This window comes from Zosterops lateralis, assembly GCF_965231275.1.
Source record: "Zosterops lateralis genome assembly, chromosome: 2".
In the NCBI taxonomy this organism is placed as follows: Eukaryota; Metazoa; Chordata; class Aves; order Passeriformes; family Zosteropidae; genus Zosterops; species Zosterops lateralis.
In genome coordinates, this window is record NC_139763.1 from 63,878,561 (window position 1) to 63,904,078 (window position 25,518).

The 25,518-nt window shown below is 41.2% G+C and overlaps 1 protein-coding gene across 1 annotated transcript in view; it reads right to left on the minus strand.

The window, feature by feature from the left end:
* KPNA3 (karyopherin subunit alpha 3) overlaps window positions 1-24,759 on the minus strand; it is a 44,596-nt gene extending 19,837 nt beyond the window's left edge. Inside the window, exons 1-2 of the mRNA XM_083884672.1 lie at window positions 24,629-24,759; window positions 5,285-5,329 (exon numbers count right to left, since the gene is read on the minus strand). Of these exons, the coding sequence (XP_083740798.1) occupies window positions 5,285-5,329; window positions 24,629-24,706 (123 nt within the window). The 5' untranslated portion in view covers window positions 24,707-24,759. The remainder of the gene's footprint in view (window positions 1-5,284; window positions 5,330-24,628) is intronic.
* Window positions 24,760-25,518: the final 759 nt, after the last annotated feature.

The following is a 25,518-nucleotide window of genomic DNA, read 5'->3' on the forward strand; positions in this document are numbered from 1 at the left end:
TAAAGATCAATGCAAGCAAATTTAAAATGTTCAAAAACATGATTTAACAGAAGACTCTTTCTGGGCAAAGGAAACATCCAAAAACCTCTGTGCTGCACTGCACTTAGTGCTAGGGGACATGGAGCAATGGGATGCTCTAATGGAAGTGTGAAAGGTGTCAAATATGAATTTCTATGTATTTTTCAGCACTGGACATGCAGAAAAGCTCTGTGATGAGTGTCAGCTATTGGGAGGCTTCAAGATTAAAACTGAGAAGAAATTAACAAGAAATTCTCTGCCTGCAGGTAACAAATACCATTACAAAATGTTTCTTCAGGTCAGGGAAAGGTTTAGGAGTTCAGCAGCCAGTAGAAGTTCCTGAGGCGTAAAAGTTAAGATAATCACTTTTGAGGACAAAAAGCAAAACTTCAAGAACATTTCAGCATTAGAAACTGGAGTTCTTAATGCTAGCCAGTACCAGATATACTCACAGATGACAACATGCAGCTCTTGCCCCTGCAATTATATCCAAGAAAAGACTAAGGGTTCAAGCCAGTGATGGAGGTAGATTCGGATTTTCTGGACATCCTTTTTAAGCCACCACTGATTCCAAGTCAGATTCCAAGATTCTTCAGATAAAGCATATAGCTACAGGTACACAGTTAGAAGACATAGGCAACTTTCCTACATCTGAGTTCTGCTATTTCACCTTTGTGACAACAGAGAGCTATCATAATGATCCTGTTTGGTTAGTATACCTCATCTGTCTCAGAAGAGGAGCAGACTGACTAAACATAAGTAGACACCAGTGTATAGCCTAAGCCCTAAGCATGGATTGCAAAGATTGAGACCTCTTAAGTCAGGGAACAGCAAGATCTCACCAAAATGGATTCAAGCAAGCCTCCAAAGAATTTCTTCATAGCCCTTTTTAACTAAGCTTCTAAAAGGAACCATTAAGAATGTAATTTTCCTCTTAGGGTATTTTTTTTAATGAATCAGTTCAGGCAGGGTAAATGGAAATTCTTTTCCAAGAATTTTTGCTACTAACATTTGATAGAGAAGCCTCCAGAAGAACATACTAATAGTGCTTTAGTGTCCCTGTAACTGTAGTCATCCTTCAAACTGGTAGACTTAGATGGTATACTAAAATACGTTCTTTACAGCGAATGAAAAGCTATACATACACACTGAACTGGAAAAGACACTTAACTGATAAAAGTTTTACTATTTTGAAACTAAGTACTTCCTTTTTCTTTTGGATTTTCAGACTTACTGAGAATCAGAAAAAATATTTTTTCCACCCTAGCACTCACAGCAACATGAAAACACATTCCTTTCTTCAAGAAGTCTTCTACTTAATTTAGGAGCTATCATGGACATAAGCGATCTTATTTAAGAAAGATCAGAGTAGGAACAAGGACAGTATGCCAGGGAAAGAGGTAAAAAAAGACATATGCCCATGACTCTTTAATCCACCACTTACTTAGCAAATAATTGCTTTGCCTTGCACCAAACTTAATTGGCAATTAAAGCTTTCATGAGCTCATGCCCATGAGCTCTCAGGGGCAGCTGAGTTTGCCAAGAAAGCCAAAAATAAACCTTGTGAGAGATCATGTAAGTTCTTAGGATTCCTGTTAGCAGGACAGTATGCTGTGTTTCTGCTGAGGTTAGGAGTGCTAAGGCTTCCTTTGCAGGGTGACATCTAATGTCACCTAATGATACATGACTGTATCATTGACCTGGCTAAGGACTACCTTTCTGTAGGCACACAAGTGGCCCAAGTCAGACTTCATCCTCAGAAAAAGCCAAGTACCCAGAATCGAATGATCTCTCAGAGCAATGGAGTTACAGGATTCATTTGGGTATAGAACCTTAAACTGAACCCCAACCATTGCTCATCCACCACATGCCCCTTTCGACTGAGACTAACAGACTAAGCCAATTAATTCCAGAGTCCCTGTTACTAACAGAGCAGTCTTCAGCTTTCTGGGATGCTGGAACCAAGTGATAAACTCTAAATCAGACTGCAAAGACAGTGCACTGAAAAATTTTATATTCTAAATCCTGATGCTTTATGATGATAGTCTTCATCACCTGACACTGACAGTGTCAAAACTGACACTGTTATCTGTCAGGAAAGGGAGATGGCTATTGTTTAGGCTCTCAGACCTGTTCTATACAAACAATGTAATCAAAGACCAAGATTATCTTTCCAGAAATGTAGTGGATCCATTCTCAAAATGCATAGAACACAAAGGCAATATGGAATCAGTAAAAGGGCACCTGACCATGAGGAGTGTCATCTGACTGGCTCATGATGCCAATCCATGCCTCAACCTGGAATCTGCCAGACTACTGCTACCTTTTCATGTCAGATAGCTTTATTAATCTTTGTTAATTAAATTCCAAAAAAAAAAAATAAATGACTGGGAAATAAAAAACAGGGAAGAAGTAGTTTTTTTCCTGAATAAGAGCTGTAGTGTGAAGATAGTGAATAGAGATAATATATTCTTGAAACACAGAATGTGTTGCAAATGCACCTTGATGTCTGTAATTTCAAGAGAATAAACATCTCACACTGATGCATGCAGAAATTGTTTACTACCATTCAAAGCTGTGATTTTTTATTTATTCCATCTTACTAAACAGATACGTGAGCAATTTCATCAGATCCATTCATTTAATATTTATATCCACATTGATTCAAAAGAGTAACCCGTGACTATGTAGTGCTTCAACTGTATGGATCAAGAATACACTCAATCTCTTTTCTTCAAAGCCAGGTGTACATGCAGCATCTGGGTAGCTGGGATAAAGAGAAGACATCCCTCTCCTTTGAGGAGGCACTGGTGGATTACTAAGGTCATGCCAAAAATTTCCTGAATTTGGCATACTCATGCTAGAGCAGCAGTGTTAACTGTAAAGACTGAAGCAATGATATTACAACTCATCCTTTCCACTGCTGGAACTTGATAAAACATATCCCTCAGCATTTCAGTCTCAATTCTGTACCAGAAGCAATGGTACAGAATCTCATCTGCCACAAAGTTCCCACAGCAAACCACCAGCACCAGCTGAGTTGACAAACACTGAATTTATTATTAAAGCAGATTTTTTTTTTCTGGTCTCTGCAGTGAAGATGTTTAACCAACACTCCAGAAGAACACAAATCCCTGCATTTAAGAGTGCTGCAGCTGCTGTTCATTCTTGATTTACTGTCTGACCTACATCCAGTGCTCAGGCTTCTCCTCTAAATGTGTAACTGATCTTCACATGTACAGTCTTCAGTGAGAAGTCACTGGCAGCTCATAGGCTTCCTCCTCATTTTCACTCACATATTACTGGCACATGCTGGATTCCTTCCACACAGGACAATCCCTTGCCTTAAGTGTCTGACTTGCTCCCACCACGCTTCTGTAATAAACTGGCCTGGAAATTGTGACCTGTTACAAAAACCAATCATAAGAATTTAAAATTCTCACTTTGCACTGCAAATTTATCTCCAAAGATTGCACTGGAATACTCACATTCCATCTCAATTTAACAAGCTGTATAAGGATATGTTGCATTAGTTAAACCATCTTTTACAGGTCTGCTTTGCTAGCAGGCACAGGCTGCCCAAGCATTATGAATGACTCTTCCCAGCACGGATTTCAGAGTTATACAGCGAGTTTTACATCAGTTCTGTACAAAGAGGGCCTCCAACACATCAGCATAAACTTCCATTGCTGATCATTTTTGAGTCATCTGGGTAAAATTAAATTTCTCTGACTATTATAGCCTCATGATGAATCTTAGAAATATTTATTGTTCATATTGTAATGAGATAGAGAAGTTTTTCTGTAAACCTGAAAAAACAAAGTCCCTTTTTCCAGGAACAGAAGGATCCCAGGAAAATACTCGCGTAAGATTTTTTGGTTGCTCCTATATAATCAGTTGATAAGTGCAGACAAAATTTCTTAAAAACAAGTCAAGCTGATTTCTATCAACCTAGTTTCTATTTACAAACCCTTCACTTTGATTTTAGCAAGGATTTTGTCTTCTCAGATTGCAAATAATGAAAAAAAAAGATGGAATTTGGTGGGTGTACACTCCTAAGCAAGCACCACTCAAACTGTCAAGGATTCAACTGGGAAACTAAAGATAAGCATCAAATAGGAGACCAAAAGGAGCTTGGGCTATACTGAGAATATTCAAATCAAATACTTATCAGATCACTGGTAAAAATAATATAAAATATAGGTTATACCAAGCTGAAGAGGCCCTGAAGCATACTGCAGAACCAAATGGGAAAGCCTGGAAAAAGCATGTATAAATCAGAAGGCAGAAGTCAAATGTAAAAAAATAAATATCTGCATTTATTTAACTATGCCAACCAAGCAAACAACTACATTTGCTTTGTAGTACTCTAAGAAGTGTATAAAGCATACAAAGACTGTGTGCCTGTCAACAACATACTTAATATAAAGAGGAATACTGTGTTAGGAACTGTTTTTCACTATTTCATTTAAAACTCAGCTGCATCCTTTCAGATTTCCACACTTCCAGAAAACTACAGGCAATTTGGATCTGAGAAGCAGCAACAAGCCAAATCTAGGAAAGAGAATGTTAAAGAAAAGGGCGAAGTACTGAAGGTGTTTTAACAGGAAAAAGCTAAAGGGGCCAGTATGAAGTCCTCAAATATACTAAAGGCACCCAAAAGCAAATAAAAGTTTACCCTTTCTCTTAGCTTGTAAAACATCCTTCAGGAGCAAGTCTTCAAGGTGCCTAGAAAGACTGTTGGAAGAGTTATGAAGGGCAAAGGTGTAACAAATGCTCTAATTAGGCAGAGCAGTAAACTATATCAGCTCTCAAACTCATGATCTTCCCAGTCATACTGACATTTACCCAATAGGGCCAAAATCTGACCCTCAAATTAACTCCATTTACAACATGGAAGCAATAATTTTCAAAAAACAAAATAAATTAATGACTTCACTTTCTAAACACTAAAACTCTCCCTTTTCCCATTCAGAGATTTTAAACATTTGAACAGCTGAGAGCTCCACTGTACTAACTGGTACAGAAACTGAATATGGATTATTTCCAAGTGATACACTGTGGTAAAGCAGTACTATTCTGTTATACTGAGCTTCACAAATTAGAGAAGAAAAATAAATTAGAAACCACAGTTAGTATTTAACAAATTTACACATTTTCTATGCAAGTTTGTGACTATAAACCAAAGCTTATGGAAAAACATTTAGTTAAGACACCTGAACACTGTTGGCAAAGTAACACAGCTGATAAACAAAAGCAGGCTCACCTTCCGCAACTCAATTGTGACTTCATTTCTGTGTCTTCTCATAGTCTGTAAAGAAAAATAAAAAAAAAAAGTATGTCAAGAAAGTAGTATTCTGTTTTGGAATCAGCTGTTTCTAGGTAAAAAGTGCAGTTATTCATCAAAAGACATGGAAAACTGTGCAAAATTTATAACTCAGTCTTTCCTAGGAGGATGCATGTGTGTTTTGTGATGTTTTGCTTGGGTTGGAGTTTTTTTTGTCTGGTTGGTTTGTTCTCTTTTTTTTTAATTATACACCTTACAGAAAGCTTTGTCATAAACCACAAGAAGTATCCCAAAGGTACAAAACATCAACTTCCCCACGGAGTTTTACTAGAATGATTCTCCAGATGTTTTCACTGAAATGACTCTCCATGTGTTTATATATGCAGACCAAAGGCAGCAGTAAATCCAGGTCAGACAATCTCATATTCCCATATAATCACAGTCACAACCTAAACACAAAATCTATACAAGTTCTCTGGCCAAAATCAGTCATGACTGACAGAAGATGACTGAGCTGAATGCAACAAGACCAGTCAGGCTGGTGGAAAAAGGAAATGAAGTAGAAGTGTGGTACTGAGTCTCCTTAGGATCTATAGCCAGAACCTGCAAAGGAAAACCAGCCCATAAGCATCTCAGCTCCTTAAAGATACTGGACACTCAGAACACATTCCTGACAATGCTGCTGCACCTCTTAGATAAGAGAGACCAGAAGACTGAAAAAGACTTGCAGCCTACTGGAGGCAATCTCCCTAGGTACATTCAACTATCAGTGGAAAAGACATGTACCATCAGAACGCAATTCAAAGGAGAACAGGACTGGATGACTGCTGGCAGTCCAGCAAGATCACCCACACTAACTAAAATTAGCCTTTTAAAATACTTTCTATGTCCTATCCTTGCTCCTGACCTTCACTGCCACTATCATGTTCCTTTTGAGTTAGGGCAAATAACTCCCTGAGCAAAAAAGTACCAGCAGCATACAGTGAACACCAGCACTCCCCATCAGCCATCTAAGAAAATACCAAATACACTGAAGGTGAAACATGCAGAAAAAATCAGCAGATTTCACACCATGAATATACACAGGTCGTAACTACAACAGCTTCACTGCCCTCAGCCAGTTTGCACAGCACTGCCACAGGCAGGGGTGCCACTCACTAGACCAGGTTTGCTCAGGGCCCCATCCAGCCCAGCCTTGAACACTGCCAGGGATGGGGCATCAGCAACTTCTCTGGACATCCTGTGCCTGTGCCTCACCACTCCCTCAGTAAAGAATTCCTTCCTGACATCTAATCTAAACCTATTCTCTTTCAGTTTAAAAACATTGTCCCTTGTCCTGTCACCACCTGCCCGCATAAAAAACCCTCTCTCCCTCCTTTTTATAAACCCCCTTAAGGTGCTGGAAGGCTGCAATGAGGTCTCCCTAAAGCTGCCTCACCTCCATTCTGAAATCCATCACCTTGGGTTCATTGGAGAGTAAGGAAGGTTTGTCTTCCTGCCCACTGCCTGATTAACCAGCGCACTCATGTAAATACAGGCAAAATTCTCCTTTTACATCTACAAGGTTGAACTCTACTACTTTAAACAAAGCAAGTCCTCCTTATGGCAAGAGGACTCTACACTACAGCATCTACCAGAACTGCACACATTTCGCCCTCTCATCATTTCGGTAAACCATTGGATACTTGTAACCATCTGAGCCTCTGCACGGACTGGACGGCTGTGGAATGGGAGGGCATTGGGTAGGTTCATTTGTCTCAACAAATGAAGAAGTCATCACATGCGACTAGCAAGACCAGTCATTCAAATTTCTTCTTCCATTAGAAATTTATATTTGAATAATCTTAACCATGTCAAATTTAAGGACACCATACAGCCTGAAGTTTTTCAACTCTTCTTCCCCATTATAGCTGCCTTCCAGTACTAAATGGGGATACGAGAGAGCTGGAAAGGGCCTTTTCACCAGAGCATGGAGTGACAGGACAAGGGGGAATGGCTTTCAACTGAAAGAGGGCAGGTTTAGTCTAGACATCAGGAGAAATTTTTTACTGTGAGGGTGGTAAGGCACTGGCATAGGCACAGGCTTCCCAGAAAAGTTAAGAATGTTCCAACTCTGGAATTGTTTAAGACCAATTTGGATGAGGCTTTGAGCAACCTGGTCTTATGGAAGGCGTCCTTGGCCATGGCAGGAGGGTTGGAACTGTATCTCCAAGGCTCCTTTCCACTCACATCATTCTATGATCTTGTAACTCTGCATTTCAATAACAAATGTAGTTAGACAATGCTGTAAAGTCTCCTTTTCTTGATCATTCTGTGTTCTAGACACCAAAACTCTTTACTGAATTTTTCACTAGCAACACCATCCCACCTTCCTTTAAAATCTCATCTTTTATTCCTATTTATCTTAAATTTTAAAGCATACCTTATCATAATCTGTCAATTTGAGTGTTGACTAGAATTTTCCTCTCCAAAATCCAGTATTGTCCATGCCAAATTTGAAGTCTCAGTGATTTAACTGATGCAAGGCAAAATTCACTTTTAGATTTGCTCCCTACCTACAATTTACTCATTTATCTGTGCAAGGATACTCTAGAACACTTGTACCGAACAGAAAAATCAGACCAAATCTGAAGTTCTTTAGAAGACAATGATAACATTTATCATGTAGCACTCTTCTGGACGCAGGGCAGACCTAAGAGACACTGTATGCTGTGCTCAATGGTTCAGCAGCTTGATATTTTTGGTGCAGTCCCCGGCAAGACACTACTACTCATTTCATCAATTTACTCTAAAACCTTCTCTAACAATACTTTGACTAAAGACAGTTACTCAGAGTCAGCCATCCATGAAGTCTCTGCTGGGAAGACTCCAAGCTTCTTTCTAAGGGCAAATAATTCACTCAGATTTTCCATTAGGGTTTCATCTTTGTTTCATACTTCCATTACTTCAGCCTCTCTGATCCTACCATATCACAATTCTGTCTCAATCTTTTTTTTTTACTTTTTCTTGATTTTTATCAAGCTAATCTTCAAAATATTTCACTACTCCATTGAAGTTTTTACATTTAATGTGCAAAAATCTCCCATCTTTTCCTCATTAGAAAAATCCATAAAAAGGTTATCATCTCTACAGACATTTTTCCTGACCAGTACCATAGATTTCTGAGCTCTAATACTCTTTATTACATATTACAATCTCCATATTACCTGAGTTTTATCCTTTTAGTCATTCTTTTGTATTTCATTTTAAACTTACTATGAGTGTTTTCTCTTTTAAAGCAGTTCTGGTACATTTTGTTTTTACCTCCCTCCTTTAAAAGGCAGAACAGGCAGTACCCACCACTAAGTCCAGGGCTGCCTCTCCATTCACAGAGCAAGCAGGTTGATAGCTGGGATATCAGTCTTAACTCCATGGAAACAGTGAGTGTTACCTGCCCCCCACTAAACTAAGGGCTCCCAGTCTCACAGTGTCTCCTGCAGGCACGGCATCTTTAAAAATATCTGTTTGTCGGGGTCCTCAGGATCACCAGGAATCAGTGATACAATGCTGGGGCTGAGTCCTCCTACAAACACATGGGACTGAAGTTCCCAAAGAGCCTGTGGTGCTTTCTGGCAGTTAAACTTGGCTGCCATGGCTGGATCATGATCAGTGCTCCTGGCTTGAAGTCTGCTGACACTCTTTCTAACCCAACACTTCGTGTCCCTGACACATGAGATGACCACTGCATATCAATGTGTTTAAGACCATGGATCCCACTTAATTCATACTTGTCAACTGTGGCAACTATAGACTGTATATGAAAAAGATATGAATACACTTTACATTGGCTTGATTACCTAATTTGATTCATGCTGCTTACTGAGAATTTCTCCAGACTCTTGCCCAGCTTGATTTTGTTCTCTTTACCATTGGAGCTGACACACTAGTGACAGACTGCTCTATGATAAGACTCTGAATGTCCACAATTTAGTCATTCTTGCCTTGAAAGATCTAAAACCCGTTTCAATGTCATCTGATTACAAAAAATGCAGGTATACATACAGCTCTATATTCTGCATGCTCTTGCTGGACTTTTGGAAGCTTTACTTTAAAACTTGCAGACCAAAAGGCACAATTTCCAATCTTATCCAGTGGAGTGAGGTGGGGAGAGTGAGACAGAATAGGATAGGAAGACTGGCAAAGCCCAGATTTTATTCCCAAAAAACAAATTATTCCAATAATTTTTTTGTCCTGTTCTGGCATTTCTTGAAAGGAAAGTATTTAAAGCTTGTGTTTCAGATGAGCCATTTTAGAAATATGGCAGGTCATCAGCACCCTCCTACAGCCTCAGAAGAGACACAGATATTATAATGCAATAGTATATAAAAAAAGCTGCCTTAACTACCACTGCTATCCCCCCTTCAAGCAATCATTACCACTGTAAGCAGAATAACATGCTTTTACACAACCTGCAAGACCCAGCACGTAGGGACCTCACAGGCCTTTACAATGGATTTATACACTAGTAGAAAGGCTAAACATTTTCCCAGCTAACACAGGTCAGATAAAGCAGAGAGAAGAGACAAAATTATTCTGCAACTTAATCCAGGATTCATTCCCAGCTTCCAGGCTGAGATGACATCAGGTGAAGTCCTACACAGTTGAAGCCTACCAAGAGGTTACCAATGGATCTAATACAGGGTTTGCCATCCACAGCTTCTGACTGTGATCATGTCTCAGCATGATGTGCTCAAACAAGCAGCTTCATGGAAGACGGAAACAGCACATCCCAACACTCACCCCCAAGCCAAGGCTGAACTGTTTCACTGAATAAGAAATACAGTCTCAAATCTCAGACAGGGAAAACACAGCACAGGCAAAATCCTACAAATCACAAAAATGATGACAGCTGCAGCATCTGAACCATGAGGACACTCCTAAACACAAGGTATTAATGCACCATGCACTAAGTGCAAACAGTAAAAATTAGTAATTACCAGTCAGCATTAAGAAATAAGAATACAACACTTATCAAGCTGTGCTACAACATTACACCTCAATTGTTACACATGACGCAAGGCGGACTTAAATTCATAAGGCTTTTGTAACGAGAGATTTCTTCTCCCCAGTTCACCATGTGTAAGGAACAATTATTTACCAGGATGTTTGACAGGCTGACATAACCACAGTAACGCACCAAGTACTGTCAGTCCTGTTACTAGTCAAAAGTAGATGTTGAGCAGTGTTTCTAATTTCAAGTTGCTCAGCATTTTGTTATTTTATAAAGTAAAGCATAAAAAAATCTCAGATCTGCTAGGTGTTAGATAAATCAATGTTTCACTTCTACCTTGAATTTCTGAATATTCTTCCAAAGTCAGATACATTTACATATGAAGAATCTCTCCTTATCACCTTCCACTTGAAGGAAAAATAATTCCTAGATCCCTCAAATCTGAAATTAATTTCATATGCCAAAGAAGAAAATCACTGCACACATTAGGGTTGCTGTGTTATGGGCTGCAAGGGAACATCGTTTCACTGCGATACAAAACACAAAAATGCTAAGCTGACAAAAGACAAGAGATTTAAAAGACACTAGACCTTGGGAAAAAAAAAAGAAAAAAAAAAAAAGGAAAAGAATGTCACAGTCTCTGTAAAACTGCCTTTGACAGAAGGAACACAGAATACAGCTGTCCTCATCAGATCGGTGTTTCAGATCTCTCAACAAGGGTGGGATCTGTCTCAACAAGGTGACAAGAACCTCAAAAGTTCAGTTTCAGCCACCTGAGGTGAAGGGAAATGTCTTCCTCATTTTTCAGTTGATACTTGTTTTATTACAGAACACAAAACTGCATCAAACTCTTGATATAAAAAAGCAGTGGCCTCTGAAATTCTGAATTATCAGTGTAAGCTGTACCACCAGCACATTCAAAGAATTATTTTTCAGTGACCAAATATTTGGGAACCTTTCACTGAACCACACACACCACACAAGTACCATTTGTGACACTGCATATGAGCTTTGTATAACAGGATGCCCATTCTGTACTAAAGAGCCAACGCCACTCCCGTCACACTGACACTTGGTACCCTACCATGAGCCATGCAGACCTTTCTGGAAAAAAAAAAAAAAAAAAAAAAAAAAGATTACTTTGAAGTGTTGAATAACATTAAGATTCTATGGAGGTAAGTCTAACAAGCTCTTCAAGCCTTTGCTTAACATAAAAAACATTTAACTGCATAATACATTAAACTACTTGAAAAGGCAATCCATACAGCTTCTGTTAACTAAAAATTCAAGGAACCCCAAAACCAATCAGGTGTACTTGTACATGAGAATAAAATAACATTTTTCAAAATCCTCTGTAGCAAACAAAGTGTTGTACCAGACTGGGGGGGGAACAAAAACCCAAGCCCTACTACAGATACACAAGGCTGCAGGAGAAAAAGATCAAGCTATCCAAAAGGATAAAATCACCCCTTAGACAAAGCAGTCAGAATAGTCCTCCATTTATGAAAGAATTTTTTAAAACAATCTTACTACTTTAAGCAAGCTTAATTTCATCCATAAATATTAGAACTAGTCTTAGGGTTTCTATTAATTTTAAGTTTCTACTTCATATCTAAAAATCAATCTTAATTGATTATAAAAACTTTGAAGTCCCTTAAGTATATCACTTTCGGAGTCACAGAATTCTGGCCACTTGGTAAGATTATTTCATCCCCAGTTACAGTACAAATCAGCAAACCAAAACTATTTAAATGTGTGGGTGATACAACTAATGAGAAGGTCAGGTCATTAGACTTCATTTTGTATGCTGGGATACAGAATCCTTAAACAAAATTAAAAATTAAGTTTCATGTACAGGGTGTTTAATAATGTACATTCTCTGCACAGAAAAAATAATCAAACGCTGCAAGTAAATGGTAGGAATTTTAATAATTTTAACTACCTTTAGCTATACCAATTGTGTCGGAAGGAAGACTAAAGCATTACCAGCATTTAACAACTAAAAATCTACCTACCATTGTAACAACAAGATAGGGAGCTCAGCGTGGTGCTCATCCTGAGCATTTACCTCATTAAATGGGATACCTCAGCAGTGTCAACTTTTAATCAACACATTTAGATCACTTCCATTACAACTTGAGCAAGCACATCCACAAAGGATCAGAAATGAAGAGGCAGGAAACAGATGTTTTTATGCAGGCAGCACACCAACACTGCCAGCTGTCCCATGAACAGGTAGCTGCCTACCCCAGCCTCCTGCAGGCCAGCCAGCACACACCAGCCTCGAGCTACCCCACAGGATCATCTTGACAAGATGAACACCACAGCCCAGTGTCAGCTTTGGCTAGTCTGTGGATACAAAAGTTACGTTTCCAGGAACTTTAGTAAGATGTGTATTTAATTCCTTTGAAAATTCAGCTCTTAAATGGAGAGAACAAGTTCACTGGCTACTTCTAATTTCTCTGAATCTACAAACATCAAATTCTTTACTTCTGCTTTTGCTTCTCGACATTACAGAAACAGGTCTCAGAAAATCACAGGTTATGGGCTCAGAGGAAAGAGCTACCCTGAACACAGAGCTGGGTTAGTAAAGCAGCTTGATTAAACATACAGGGTGCCCAAACATCTTAGCATTTGCAAGTCAATTCTAGACTACTTCCACCTGACTAACTGAAAGAAAAAAACTGGCCCAGTTCCAACAGCTGGATTGGATTTAACCAATGCCTTCCCTCTTGCACATGAGCATATCCTTGAGTACAATTTATATACTTCATAACATATAGGTGCAGGTGCAAGACAGTAAAAGGTGATGTTTGTATTGATGAAGTAAAAACTGTTCTTCCCTAAAAAGTGCTTTAATGGCTTTTTTCCCCTATTCCTTCCCTGACACCTCTTAAAAAGTATGAAATACTGCAATGCACATAAAAATGCAGAAGCCTCAGGAGCCAGGCTGGTTTGGGCAGAAAAAACCCCATCAAAACGCTTGTTTGTATACAATTGATAAGATGATTAAGATTGTCAGCTGCCTATCTTTGGTTGACATCAGAAGCTAAATATTCCTAATTTTCATAGGCATATGATTAGTATGTGTAAAGTTGAGGCTTAAACTGATGACATTGTTCAACTTATTCTGGTGACAGCTGACTTCAGATAAAAAACAAAGACAAAGAACACTGACAGGAGGTGACACTGCTGTTCTACCTGTTTGCACTTTCAAAGTGCATATCCCTTACTCCAAGAATTGCAAGTATATCACAATACAGGAGGGAAGAATTCTGGGACTGCATCATGATGATCTGAATGCAACTACTTAATCACAACTGGAGGAATTAAAAACAATGCTCTGGACACCAATCCCATTTAGATTTTTTCAATATACAAAAAGATTTGACATCCATGCCAAAGTAAACCAAATGTTTAATCCAAATTTACCCTTCTAGCTAAGTTTATTCCCCTACCTACAAGCATCATGGATTACTACCCATCTTTTTTCCCCCAACCAGTGTATGTTCTAGGCAGACTCTTTTTCCCCAAGCTCAATTTTGAGACTTACCTAGTTACCAAGTGCTCCTATATAAAGCTTGAAATTGTCCTTCTAAGAAAAAAAAGGGATTTTTTTCCCCAGTTGCATAGACTACAAAGTTAGAACAACTTCACTTCTGGCTTTGTTATCATAGCTCCACATTAAATTATGCTGACCCAGTTAAAAATGCAGGCATGGGGCATGGACTCCACAGTACAAGCAACAGATTCACCAAAGCAGCCAAACAAACTTAAAACATGTCTCCACCTTGATCTGATGTGCCAAGACAGTTTTATTACTATTTGACCCAAAAGGTATTTGCTCCTCTTTTAGGTAAACATCCTATTATTTTGCAGAAGGTATTAAAACTCAGTTGAAATTCTCTGTGTGCTGCAGGACCGTAAGATTTTAAAGCTTCCTTTTGCTTGTAACATTTAACACACTGCTAGTTAGGTACATTAAGAGCAGAGCATAGTATTTATGCTACTGTATTTTATGCCATCATCCATCTGGGACCTGTGTCCCTCAGGGTTAATAAAGACCAGTAAAAGAAAAGTAGATCTTTTTGCAGCTGGAGCTGCCACACTTTGTTTTTTAATCCCCAGTTTGAGGCCCCTGAAATTAAGCCCAGCTGCCTTTTGTTAACCAGTCTGTGACAAGATAATTCAAGTATCTGAACCTGGCTAGCCTCAGCAAACTGGATGAATGAGAGATCTACTGTAACTCTTTTACTTAGTGGTGGGTAATGACTCACTGAAGTCAGACTCTCATGCCAATACGGAAAGCCACAAACCTCCAATTATTACTGCTCATGATGCTGACTCACCTGAAAACCCTGTGGAAGCAGACACAGCTGCCCATCCACATTGTCTGCTTCTACTGCTCCAAAAGATCTTGGCAGAAAAGCAATTGCTACGTTTATTTCTTACCAGCTCTTTTGTAAGGACATTCTTCGAGGTCTTCATATCCTCTCTGCAACTGTTCCACCTCCATACTGAGCTACTACCAGCAGAGAAGCAAGAAGAGCACCCATGTTTTCATTCCCATATAGCAATTACCCAGTTTACAAATACAAACCTATCAAACAACCCTCAGAAGGTTGAGGAGGTTGGACTCCAAGCAAGTTAGTTGGCTGCATTCAACATAAACTGCACCAATTCTGAAGCACATGAAGCAGTCTGGAATACAATGAATATGTTATCTCCTGGAGCTGGAATTCTCTCTTCTACATCAAAACTCAAGGAAGAAATACAAAATCTAGCCAATTTCCAGTTACTACTGTTGTGTGAATCAAGGACATTATACCCTATCAAAAGTTTTACAGCACTTCCAAGCAGATGTACATCTTAACACTGTTTATCACACCTTTACTGACATAGACCAAAGACCACAATGCACCCATTTGGGCTTCACCTGAAGGCAAAATCAAGTTTCCAGGTAATTCAACAGCAACCCAAGATAAACTCATCACTGCACAACAGCTGGTCTGCACAAACCAACAGGCAGGCAGCAAGGATCATCAAGTAATTCCAAGTTCTGGAACCAGTTTTGACTGGTGGCTCTAACAGGGCAAGGAACCTCTCCACAGCATGTCACAAAAAGCAGTGGCAATGCAGTCACTTGCCATCTCCATTTTGACAAGGTCTACCTTGAAAAACTTAACTGCAGTGTTTGGTCATTTATGCTGCAGCCCAAAAGAAACTGATGGATATCTACTTCGAGTTTCTCTTCTCCTGTATCTTTTGGAAAGAGAAGGAAATTCTGAATTTCACGAAGATGCCAGCTCTACCTTATCTGAATACTGTAATACACCAAATAAACACCAAGAATAGTGGAAACCAAGATAGTCTAATTACAAGTGATTCCTATACATACTTCTTGTGAAAGTTAGAAGATTAAGGCTTTTTGACACATTAAATAGGTACAAGGATTTGAGATTTGGTACTTTTGTGTTACAGGAATCTGCTTTTGCTAGTACACAAACTTCTAAAAAGGTAAATAGTAATTTTCCTATATTGCATGAGCAGTGTAGTAAATGCTTTAGTTTCCTGGAAAGAGAAGCTTAACCTGTCCTTGATGGAGAACAAATGACGCACCCACTCCCTCTCTCCTCTCCCTGAGTTTCTAAGCAAGCATCCCTCCCATCCCTTTACTGAGCAGAGAAAGCAGCAGCCCTGTCTAGTCAAGCAGAAAACCTGATGCCTCCACGGAAGACAAGGAGGCCTTTTCCCTTCCACAGTCCAGAAGAACTAGAAGAGTCTGAAGAAGAGTGTAAAAGACCAACTCAGGTACAGTTCCATTTTTTTACTAATAGATGTTACCAGAAACCAAACCCACCACCTAATACCATATTTCACAGACAAAATACAATATTCACTGGTGTACAGGACACGAAAGGAACAGAGCAAAATTAGGACCTTCCATGGTAACTAGGTACAAACAACTGACTAAAATTTTGATCTTCAGATCAACATAAAGATTTAAATACTTTCAGATGCAAAAACATAGGAAATTGTAGGTAACCACTTTCAAGAAATTCATTACAAAATTGTTTGGTCAGAAAGGCTTCACAGATTTCTGTGGCAAATGCCAGAAGACCAGAGATTCTTAAGCTTGCCAATTATTTATACTAGTTTCTCTTAGGAAGAAGAAAAAAAAAGAAAACATACAAGTCTAAATACTAGCCAGATATCTTCTTGTGCAACCTGTGTTTGAATAAAGACACTCCCTTTTCAGATACTTAAAACAGTCTTCAACTGTAATATCACAGTAGCTCAGACAATCATTCTATGAATCCACGATATACTTATAAGCACCTCCCTGTGAAGTGGGGAAAAAAGTTTTGTTATTCCATCTATAAAATGGGAATATAATTACAATTTGCATACATTCACGGGGTGCCATGAAAAAAAACAAGCTATATTCAACCACAGCAAACTTTTTTGGTATGATATTACGTGGCTCAAATGAAATCAGATTTTCTTTGCTGTTTTTTGAAAGATAAAATTAAAAGGCAAAAAACCCCAGATTAAACATGTGCTAGCTGTCTAATTGAATCTATGAAGAGATCATTCTGCTCAAGATGCAAGAGAAAACAACAAACCCAGCTGACAACACAGGAAGATGGTGCATTAAGAATTAGAAAATACACTCTAGCAACATCCCACAATCTTATGAACCTTGTCAGCTGCCCTTTTGATTTAATCATTTCAGTATCCTGAATTTAAGATGCTTCTATCTCACTTTTTAATGTGACAGAAACATAGAATCTGTGTGCTTACATTACTTGAGCATCTTGGGTGTATCATACTTTTCGCCTTGAGGATTCCTTAGGTTTCTCAAAATTTCAGTTTATACATCCTCCCTTAAAAAAAAGGTGCTGTCACATCGATTGCACATGTCAGTGCTCCTTTAATGTCTTGTCTTGTCTGAAAGGTTGCTCCTCAGTGCTGTTTGATCGGTGCTATGAACTGTTCTTCTTGCACACCTGGTGAACAGTGATTAACAGGATCCTGATGAATTGCAGGTCCTCATTTCAGGACCCTCTCCTGATGTGGAAGGCCTTCAGTATCTGGCTGAAAGTGAGATTTGTGTTGCAGAGAAATCATTACCACTAACTTTGGATTTAACATTCCACGTGGAAGAAAAGAAGTGAAAGGCCCTGATGCCAAAAAGCTGCACACAGTATCTGCTGGTGAGGGTGACTTCAGTTCCCTCAGCAAGACACAACCATGTCTCTCACAGAATTTCATCAACCTTCTGACTTACACTGTAGTTGACTAAGAAAAAGCAAGGACTAGGACTCCCAGGAACTGCAAACCTGAAATCCGACACTGCACCTGGTCAGGAATCCCCCAGGAGCACCTCTGAAAACCTGGCACAAACCACCCTGTGTGACTGAGCACCTTCCCATGCAGATGAGCTCTGACTGTGATCCACACCAGCAAGTTTGTAGTGGGGCTTAAACACTCAATAAAACACATCTCCATCAATGCTTACAAGTCTTGAAAGGCAGCTGTTTTTCCAAACTGATTTTGCAAATCACTTACTCTATCACTACCTCCAAAGTCCACCTGTTACTGAATCTGACAATAACAAAGGTTAAAAATGATGGAGAAGAGTCCTCAGCTGATGAGACATGACAGAGTATGAGGGAAATGAGTAATTCAGTAACAGGTGTTTGAATGAAGAAGATACAAATCTGTCTCCTGTTCTGCACACTAGTACATTATACATTCCTACTTTGTACTTGCTGTATTTTTAAATACACACAAAATCAAGTTTAAAGCTGACTGCAACATTTGGTTAGCCTGAGAAAGGAGACAAGTGTCAGGTGACCCAGAGGAGCCTCCCCAGCAGATTTAATGGTGTTAATCTGTTTGTGAAGGGATAACGATCCCACAGTTAAATACCACAGACAAGATTTACCTACTCCCCTTCACACTGACCTCTTTGAGCCACCACTGGTCTTCTCCAGATGTGAAGGGCTGGCTTAGGAAGCTAAGGGGCAGAAAATTAAAGAAACATGAAGAGCTTTGCAGCTAGTTCACTCCAAGGCACAGACAGTTCTGATGCAGGACTAACTTTTTGGAAGAAACCAGTGCTTTTGACTACCCACATCAAATTTTGTGATATGGAATACAAAGCCCAGTTTCTGCTATTATATCAGTAATCAGGAATGTCAATTCAGTATCAGAGTTTCTCACAGCAGGTATTTCGGAAACAACTAACAGACTCTTCTTGGAAAAGATACAGGTTTTGGATTTCTTTTTAAAATCAGATCAGTTAACAATTTGTCTTTACTACTTGATGACACAACCCATTATCTACTAGTTCATTGCCTCCTCTAGCTGTTATAAATTAGATGCCTCATTCCACTTCTAATCCCACAACAAATACAAATCTGATCAGTTACTTGTAGCTGGTGCATCCCCCTAATTGCTGTCTTTTCATATAACACCATTTTAGAGGACAAAATATCCTGCTTGGATATGTGCTGGAAGTATACAATTATAAAAGCCTCAAAGAACTTATCTAAAAAAATAGTTAAAGAGCCCTTAAAAACTAGTCTGACTGTTACACTGCTACCAGCTGTGACCAGACTTCAATATTCTACAAATTAAAAATCAATCCTTTCATAAAAGAAGCTTTAGAGATACCAGTGCCACTGCTGTAGTGTTAGAAATACACAAGAATGAAGAAAAACAAATTCTGTAATTACAGGAAGATTACCAGAGGCTTGGTATATCACAACAGCAAACAGCAATAATTAGGCCTCAATACAGCAAGCACAGATCCCAATCAGCTTATGAAGATTATGTTCATCATGAGATACCATCTCCAAATTGCATTCTCCACAGGTATTTTTGAAATAAACAATGATTTCCTAATGTATCTGTGTATTTAAATACTTTAAAATGCAATTCATTCAACTGATTTTGAACCTCAAGGAAAAACACTATACAACACATCTAAATGGACTTATCAGGTGTTTGCTTTCTGCCAAGAGTCACAAACACTTCAGTGTTGTACCATTTACCTGCAGACTAAAGCTTGGAAAATTCTGCAGCAATAGCAACCAAAGAGGCTTCCCACATCAGTATCTGACTTCCTACCCATGTGATTCTTTCCAAGGGTAACAGCTTTGGCAAGAACACACTTGTGCTCTCCCAAGAGTGTGTGTGTGTATATATACACACACTGGTTTTAAAGGGTAATAAAGAAGTGGCTGGAGTTAAAAACTCTGCATGAGAGTACAGGATCTTGTATTACATCTAGTTCCCAACAGGAACCTACCTGACACCAGTGTCTTCACTCAATAAGCCAGTGAACTTTTCAGGACAGCAGTTCCATAGTACCTTAAACCTACCCAAATCAGCTGTAAAAGCCCTAATCCCTTCTGGTATCCTTTCCTTTGTCGAAGTGAAAGGCAGAGAGCTGATCTGTATTGTGAAATCTTGAAATAAACTGCATTGGTACAAAGTAGCTGGGAGAAACAGGGTTTCTGGGACTGCTACAACCCTTACTTGTGTCATGCAGCCTTGGAGGAGAATACAGGGAGACAGCAAAACTCCACTTAGTGCACAGAACAGCACCCAGGAATGAGCTGGCCACAGCAGGGCTGTTCATGCGCTCACACTGTGCAGGGATGGGATCTCCACTGCAAAAAGCCTTTGACAATTGACATGAATGTGGTTTTAAGTCAACCTGAACCTTTTCCCAGATGCCCAAAGACTGCACAGATTTGGCCTCCCCAGAATGACATTCCTCTGCTTGCAAAGAAATCCATGGCAGCATGAGAGAAAAATGGGAACTAATTCAAGCATCCTCAAAAACCAGATCCTCACTTTTAGCAATGCAGGAGCAGTAAATACACTGAATCTGCCAGAGCTGATGATGGAGATCTGGGCTAAGCCCACTTTCTTTTTCTGCCTCATTTGGGGTGAGGATGCTGAAGGTACCAAATAAAAATGTATCCTTTGAAGTTACTGATCCCAAAGGTGATACAGACTAAAAGGTGATAAAGCTGCCTGTAACTGAGGAAAAGACACCAGTGACCAGGACATCAGAAACTAAAAATCAAACAGAGCAGGAAGAGGTGAAAGACAAAAAGAGAGAAGCTAGGCTTCCTTTTCATAAATGGCCCTCAACAAATTTCAGAATGATAACCCTGCAGCCTAACCAACAGAAGATCAAGGATTTGTCTTCTTTTGACTTATGACTAGGGGTATGACAAGTATACAGAAAGGAAATTTTAATCCCACTCATTGAAGCATTTTTACATAAAGTTATTCAGTTTATAACACACTAACGCCTTACTAGGTTTTGGGTTTCTTTCTCTGGTTGGTTCTCTTTTAAATGAGTGCACATAGAGTTTTAATTTAGTAGGCACTTTGCTAATTACATGACCACAGAGTCTCATTATATCACACACAAAAAACACCAGAAAATCATGCAGACAGCCCTACAAATTATAACACCTCTGCTATTCAAGAATTTTTCCTCAGTTTTAGTCAGGGATGCTGACTAATCCTGACAGAAAGAAATGGGGTGATTGTTTGATCCATCACCTGCAACATCAAAACTGTGAGTCAACAAATGGGTGCCTGCTACTGTAATGAAGAAAAAGCAATATTTCTAATCCAAGACAGTGAAGGAGCAAAAAAGGCTATGAAGGATGTTACTAACTGCAAGAATCAGAAGGTTTAAATTAGGTTTTCTAAAAGCTAGGCTAACTTAGATATCAATATAAACAAACCCAGTTACAGTGGGTGTGACAAATAAAGTGATTACAAGTGCTTAATTTTGTCTTGTAAAGCCTCAACTGTACTGGAATAATTCGTGCTGGATATTTAGGAAAAAAACCCCAGTGAGATTTAAGACTCATGTCCATAATGAACACAGGAAAGCCGTCTCATTTCATGCATAACAATTCAAAAACCTCTTTCACATCTCTGGAGAACACAGAATTCAGAAGGCTGTGAGGACAGAACTGGCAGTTGTTTGTCCAGATGAAGCCATGAGTGTCTTGGCTCCTTATTGATCAGCTCTGCAGGTTGAGGTTAACTTTGTCTGCTGCTAATCATGTATCAGTACCTATAAAAATAGAAAAATCTCACTAATAAAAGAAAGAACAGAAACTCACATTAAGTGAAGAACACTTAATTTCTGGCATTTGATTTTGCTATTAGCCCTTTTGAGGGCTAAGTTTTTGGGTTTTTTGAATATTAATACCCCTAAACCAGAATTCCAGTTCAGTATCAACAACTCTACCTCCCTAAAAGAGAAAGACAACAAAGAGGTATGGAACTTCCACCCAAACCTGAAACTAGAAAAAGGAAAATGAACCTGTGCAGGTCAAAGATTCAGAAGCTTTGATTTCTGCTCAACAGATCTGTTCCTTTGCTCTTAGAAAAGCACAATGGGAAGCTACATGGGATACATAACAAAATCCAAAAGTACTTACTCATCTTTTGTTTCCCTTAAAGTTGCCTTAAGAAAAAGCAAATACAATTATATGCCCCAGCAAACCCAGTAATAAAATATGAGTTAACTACAAATTAAAGGAGTAAGTATTTTGGTCTGCCAGAAGAGTCTGTACCCAGAGGGGATCAATAGTAACTCACAAGTATTTAATAGCAGTCAAGGGATGATTACTGAAGAATGTGTTCAAGCCTGATGTGTTCAAAGGCAGTGATGCTTCCAGGCAGAAGGTGACTCAAGTGCCACTGTTTTCAAACTGAAGCTGAGACTGTACAGCTTTGAATGTTTTAAATTTTCCAGAGGATAGAACCTAGATATCAGACCATGATTTATTATGCCATCATTCTAAACACTTCATTTCTCTTTGGTGGAATTTGACAAAAGGAGAAGATATAGATCAATGCCAATGAAAGCACTGATGCCTCCTGATTTCCAAAGCTGAGTATGGAAAATTTGAGGCAGGATCTCTACGTAAAACTCTTTATTGCAGTACAGGGAGCAAACCAAGTGTATTTAATTGCTGACAATTGGGAATCAGGTCTGTTTGATTTAGAAAACAAGTTCTTTGTGAAGAGGCAATATCTTTACACAGAGACAATCTGTGCAATCAGCAGGTCAGTCTGTGCACCAGTTCCTCAAGAGAGGCACAGTAACTAACAGCAATTACACAGCTCTGCTGGGCTGTTCATTCTCTGCTCTAAACTTAACTTAAATTGTTTCACTTTTAGAGGCTTAAGTTAGATAAAGTTTACTCCAGAAGGGAACTTCTAACGTGAACTTGTAAATACCTGGATCAGAAAAGAGTCGAAATGGAGGTTTAGTAGAAAATCTCAGACATTTAATACAAATTAAGTTGCTTTGAAGGACACTGAAACATTTCCCATCTTTGAAAGTCCTCTAAATGAACCTAAATTTCATTTTAGCATATCTCCATGGGTATACAACTTTAAAATACCTCTGCATTTTCCCTATTTGTTGGTGCAAAAGAAATTCGTTAGTTATATTTTAACCCTTTTCAAAGGCAGCTATGACAGCTGTAACTACATTACCACTCCTGGAGCTCTGCACCAGTCTGAGGCTCAGCCACAGGAAGGGAATCTGTCAGCACACTGGAAGACAACCCTAGGGATATACTTCTCCATAAGAGCAAATACACTACTCCAAAATAATTACTCCCCTTCAGGGGGAAATGAGAGCTAAACTACCTTAGCTGGCCTGGCAGAAATAATCTCAGCAAAGCTCAGGCAGTCCATTCCCTCCTTGCTCCCCACGGAGGCAGATATTCAATTCCCCCAGTCCTGGGCACGCTATAACATAAGCGAGCGTGGATGACAGATCAGCTCACACCAGGCAGGAACATACCTAACCTTTCCCTGTTTAGAGCTCTGATGGATTCAGGCCAGTGACTGAGAAAGCAGCAACAAAACCGGTCACCAACGCGGAGAGATGAGACAAGGACAAAATGAATGAGGAGCAGCAGGAAGAGCCTCACTGGATGAGAAAGGGAAAAAGAAACGCACCACGCCCCCTCCTTACCCTGAGAAGCAACTGCTAAGCAGAAGGATGGGCAATTTTTAGTTACTTTATAACATTTACTAACGTTAGCCATAAGTGTTGAAGTTCTCATACTCTTGACATGCAATATTTTCTGGGAGAAAGATTCACTGCCACAGACTTAAATAAAAATTAAAGATTACTTTACACTGTGAATGTCATCTTAAAGACACTGCTGCTGCTAAGCCTGACCTGCATAAAATCGTCTCCACCCAAACAATAGCAGCAGAAGTGTGAATTCTGCTAAAATACAAAATATGCTTTCAGAGGACTAAAAATTCCAGTCTACTGATTACAAAAGTTAAGTGATAAAATCAACAGAAGCACGGAAAACACCCTCAGGTGAAGCCTAAGTAATCTGACACACATTTAGGTTTTCACTCTAGCGAATCCTAAGCCGATTTCAATCCTAGCCTGATTTCAGAGCTCCCTCCCCCTTCCTTTCCTATCACAGAAACTTAAACACGAGATTTGGGATTTCCTCTTTCGACTGCGAGTAGAACTGAAGATGTGTCCGATAACCATACGGAGATTCGAAGACCTCTGGAACACCTCTGGGGAATAAACTCCCAATAACCCAGAAACTCTGAAATTCGGGGGAGTAAACTCCTACCCCACTATCCTCAGGGAGCACCGCACTCCTTTCCCATTTAGGAGGAGACGCCCAGCAGACCATTACTGATGCGCCTACCAGCATTTGAAAACAGAATATAAAAATTTGAAATAAAAAAAGGGGTGGATACGCCGTAAGGCAGGGAACAAAACGGGACAGCAGGGCACGCTGTGACCAGGCTCACCGGAGGGTGGGAGCGGTCCCCGGCAGCAGCAGGGGCCTGCGGGCAGGGCAGCCCCGAGCCCCGGCGGAAGGGCCGCCACCGCCCCGGGGGGCGGCACAAAGGCGGCCGCACCATTGTCCGAGGGCCATCCGAGCCCCGGGCCCGCGGCAGGCCGGGCGGGGCGGCGGCCGGGCCGGGCCGGGGTGAGGCGGGAGGAGAAGGTGCCGCACGCCGCGGGCGCTGCCCGGGCCCGCCGAGCCGGGCGGGGAAGGGGAAGGGGCCCGCGGGCGGCCCGGCCCCGCCAACCCTTCCCCCGCCGCTGCCTCCGCCCCCGCCCGCCCGCCGCATGACGGCCGAGAAAAACCCCCCTCGGGCGCTCCCCCCGCCGCCTCCTCCCGCGGCGAGCGCGGCCCGGCCCGGCCCGGCCCCTCCTCTCCTCTCCTGTGGCGGCCGCCGGCGGAGGCGGAGGCCGGGCCCGGCCGGGGCCCCGCACGCACCTCGGCGTCGCGGCCCTTGTTCTTGAAGCTCTTGATGCGGTGGCTCTCCAGGCCGGCGGCGGCGGCGTTCTCGGCCATGGCGGCTCCCGGCGGCTCCTGCGAGGCGGCTCCGGCGGCGGCTCCCGGCGGCGGCTCGCGCGAGGGGCGGAGGGACGCGGGGCGCGCGCCGTGACGAGCGCGAGGGGGGGCACGGGCGGGGAGGGGAGCGGGGGGGGATGGGGGGGGCCGCTGGCGCGCGCGCGCCGTTGCCGAGTGACTGGGAGGGGCGGGGAACGGGGGGCGCGAGCGCGCGTGACGCGGAGGGCGGGCGGGCGGACGCCGTCCAATCGCCACGCGGCCTCCCGGGTCCGGTCCCGCCTCCTTCCCCGCCCCCGCCCCGCGTGGCATTCTGGGATGTGTAGGCCCGGCGGGCGGCGGCTCCGGGAGACCCCCCAGAGCGGCGGGACGGCCTAACGGTACCGTGTGTGCAAACAGAACCGCAGAACGGGCCGGGTTGGAAGGAACTACAGTGGAACATCTGGTCCACATTCCCTCCTCAAGCAGGGCGAGCCTGTAGCACATGGCACAGGATTGTGTCCAAATGGTTCTTGGTATCTCCGGTAAAGGGAACTCCACAGTCTCCTCTCTGGGCAGACCATTCCAGTGTGTGGTCACTCGCACAGTAACCGAGTTCTTCCTCATGTTCAGTGCATTGGTTTCTGCCCGTTGCCTCTTGTCCCATGGATCGGCACCGCTGGGAAGAGCCTGGCTCCGCCCTGTTGGCACGCTCCCTTCACTTACTCACAGACACTGATGAGATCTCTCACTTGTGTCTTCTCAAGGCTGAACAGGCCCAGCTCCCTCAGCCTTTCCTCATGGGAGAGATGCTCCAGTCCCTGATCATCCCTGCA